The sequence below is a fragment of the Papilio polytes genome, unplaced genomic scaffold, assembly GCF_000836215.1.
Source record: "Papilio polytes unplaced genomic scaffold, Ppol_1.0 DF823823.1, whole genome shotgun sequence".
NCBI classification, from domain to species: domain Eukaryota; kingdom Metazoa; phylum Arthropoda; class Insecta; order Lepidoptera; family Papilionidae; genus Papilio; species Papilio polytes.
In genome coordinates this window covers 1,673,670-1,676,699 of record NW_013525381.1, presented here as the reverse complement: position 1 = coordinate 1,676,699, position 3,030 = coordinate 1,673,670, and the positions used below count along the sequence as shown (strand labels likewise).

At 40.4% G+C, this 3,030-nt stretch overlaps 2 protein-coding genes across 2 annotated transcripts in view; both read right to left on the bottom strand.

The window, feature by feature from the left end:
• Nucleotides 1-531: 531 nt before the first annotated feature.
• LOC106103363 (cytoplasmic dynein 2 heavy chain 1-like) lies at nucleotides 532-3,019 on the bottom strand. The gene is made up of 7 exons (XM_013283107.1): nucleotides 2,900-3,019; nucleotides 2,710-2,817; nucleotides 2,206-2,362; nucleotides 1,573-1,780; nucleotides 1,170-1,344; nucleotides 942-1,091; nucleotides 532-809 (listed from the first exon to the last, which is right to left on the bottom strand). The coding sequence occupies exons 2-7, from the start codon at nucleotides 2,803-2,805 to the stop codon at nucleotides 630-632; spliced, it is 966 nt and encodes a 321-aa protein (XP_013138561.1). The 5' UTR covers nucleotides 2,806-2,817; nucleotides 2,900-3,019; the 3' UTR covers nucleotides 532-629.
• LOC106103345 (cytoplasmic dynein 2 heavy chain 1-like) overlaps nucleotides 3,018-3,030 on the bottom strand; it is a 3,205-nt gene continuing 3,192 nt past the window's right edge. Inside the window, exon 10 of the mRNA XM_013283084.1 lies at nucleotides 3,018-3,023. Within this exon, the coding sequence (XP_013138538.1) occupies nucleotides 3,018-3,023 (6 nt within the window). The remainder of the gene's footprint in view (nucleotides 3,024-3,030) is intronic.

The window sequence follows — 3,030 nt, the reverse complement described above, 5'->3', positions numbered from 1 at the left end:
GCATCTTCATAAGCAATGCTGTATGTTTTCCAGAGGCATATAATATTAACACTGGACTACAACTTCTAAGACTTATTTAAATTGTTATTTTAAATTTAAAAAAATATCTATTTTCTCGAACGCTAGCAGCGTTAGGATAGTTCGCGGCACGAAAGTCAAGACGCCAATGAAGCAAGCTGCGTTGCTCGCCACCTGGTGAACTCGGCGTCCGGCGGGAAAACATATTTCAGCGATAAATAGGACTGCAACGACTAAAATGGCGGCCGGAAGACAGACTGTCATCTCAATATTGTTTACAAGGCCTCGAATAACGGCGGAAGGACATAATAGATCTTAGTTACTTATTTTTATTTTATTTTTTTATTAACAGGAAAACTAGAAAGTTTGTTTTCACAAATTAACAATGTAAATAATATTATGATAATCACTAAGAGAACATAAAAAAAACAATGAACAAAGAGAAAAAAAGTAGGCAATATTAAAAATATTAAAGAGATCTTAGAAATTAGATGCAATATACGTGGCTAGGGAAGGGAATTGGGCAATCAAATAATTTATTACTTAAATCACTTACAATGTTAGCAAGCTTAGTGTTAAAAAAAAATCAATATAATCATTTGTTATTTAAATTACTTTTTAGCGCATGCTTGTGGTCCTATGAGCAGGATGTGCGCTCGCCGCGCCAGCGCCGCGCGCAGCACGAGGTCGCAGTGCGCGAGGCGCGCAGACACGTACAGCGTCTCCGCCCACTGCCCGCCCGCCGTTCGCGCCCCGCCCCCACCACCCGCCACACACTCCACACATGATATCTAATAAACACATGACAAATACAAAAAAAATATATTGTACATCTATTAACATTGAAAAACGACTTTTAAAAAACACATATATTAATACAAAGAGTTGGGACAGAGTTAAGGTAATTAAAAATTCGAGTATACCTCTGTATAAAAGGCGTCAAGAGCACTCTCCTTTATAATGCCTAAAACGCTTCGATGTATTGCCAAATAGACTAATTCTTCTGGAGATATACCGACGTTGGAAGCGTCGTTTTCCATTACGTATTCGAACTGAGTTAATATTTGATTCACCTAAAAAAACAATAAATCTATTAAAAAGACTTGGTGGTAGTTATATAAAAAAAAAATACGATATAAAATTTGACATACCATGGTAACAGTGTAAATCTTCATAGTGACATCAGATTTGTGTTTATCAAACCACTCTATGCATTTCTTAGTAGTTTGATGCAATAGCGGTAATGCTAATTTCCCCAACTCGGATTCGAATTCCGCTTTACGCAGCCAACTTTCCAACACTTCCTCCGCGCAACTGTGCTCCTCACTATACACAATAAATGACACAGCGTTATTACACTATTTATTTTTTTATATATACATATAGTTATTCAATAATTTATTTAGTTATAAATTCTAATATTTTAAAAATGACTATTAGGTTATTGGCATAGCAATATAACATAAGCGACACAATGTGGCGTAATGATTGCATCAGACAACAGCAGAAAAAACTAGATAGTTGAATTTGTAATTTAGTATTTCCGCGTGATACCTGAGCAGCACGATGCCGAGCCGGGAGACGGTGGCGGGCGAGGCGTGGTGCAGCGCGTGCGTCTCGAAGAGGAAGTGCGCGCCGCGCGGCAGCAGCACGCGCGCGCCCGACGGCAGCGTCAGCAGCCGGTTGTCGTCCAGCACCGAGTTCAGCGCCTCCACCCACTCCGGCTCCACGTCGCCGTCGCACACCGCCCACGAACACATCTCTGCACACATATAAGATAATTGGAAATGTCAAAATTATGTGACATGATCATAAACTATGGCAATCTTCCTTTCCTGATGTTGGCAGCTTGTAGTTTATGGCCCCTTTCCCACATTAAAGATTATAAATGCGAAAGTTTACGAGGGTGAATAAAAAAATTCTTGGAATCAATATTAAAAAATGCAAAGATTTAAATAATAATATTTTATTTTTCTACATAATCTCCCTCCAATGCAATGCATTTAGAATAACGCGTTTCTAACTTCCTTATTCCTTGTGAAAAAAAATTATTTTCTTGACTCTCGAAAAAGTCCTCTACGGCAGCTACGAGTATTGTAATGTTTGTTAGTGCGCGGGCGCTAGTGGTGTGTGGGGTGTGGGGTGTGGGGTGCGGGGTGTGGGGTGTGGGGTGTGTGGTGTGCAGACCGTGCGGGTGCGCGGCGAGCTGCAGCGCGACGGTGGAGATGACGCCGTCGCTCCAGTGGCGCGTGTCGGGGTCGATGTGTCCCAGCAGCCAGCGCCGGCTCATCGCCTTCGGGTACAACACGTACTCCGCCACGCTCTGCCCGCGCTGGGACAACGCCTGCAATATCTCTTTATTATTTATTTTATTTCAAATTAGCTGCTCCCGAGCCGCTTCATCCGCTTAAAATCATGAAAAATGTATCACATTGTTTACAATTGTCATATTATCAATCGGAAATGTCATGCTATGATGATAAAATATGGAAATCTTTATTTTGTGATGTTGGAAGCTTGTAGTTTAGTTTAGCGTAAACACACACACACATACACACAAAATTGTGTGTGTGTGTTTACGCTTTATTACAATACGTATATTAAAACTAGGCGACTATAGCGGATTTGTTACAGTTACTCTTTCATTCATTATGTCACCTGTATAATAATGTTTGAATCGTTTAAGCTTACAGCTTTAAGTATTCTTCTGATGGTAGACTTCCCGGAGCCGGGCGGTCCGACTATTGCCACGCCCGTACGTTGCTGCAGCTGTTCATACAACTCCATACACTTCTGGATCTGGAAGTTAGTTAAAATTCAAAATAATGGATTTTTTATTTATGTCATTTACAGACCATAGAGTATTTTCTAATTATCTTACCTGGTCTTTGTTATATATTAATCCAAGATTTCGTACAGCGGAGTTTAATGCTTCAACTATCGGATCAACAGTTTTCTCCTCTTCCGGAACGCCGGCGAACACCAATGACAAAATGTTTTCAAATCTGAAAC

What these genes read in the sequence shown, in the direction of transcription:
- LOC106103363 (XM_013283107.1), bottom strand. Translation starts at nt 2,805, where the DNA reads ATGGAGTTGTATGAACAGCTGCAGCAACGTACGGGCGTGGCAATAGTC. An exon ending in AGATTTACACTGTTACCATG is followed by an intron (nt 1,092 to 1,169) that starts GTATGTCAAATT and finishes TTGTTTTTTTAG; the next exon opens with GTGAATCAAATATTAACTCA. An exon ending in TTGACGCCTTTTATACAGAG is followed by an intron (nt 810 to 941) that starts GTATACTCGAAT and finishes TGTGTTTATTAG; the next exon opens with ATATCATGTGTGGAGTGTGT.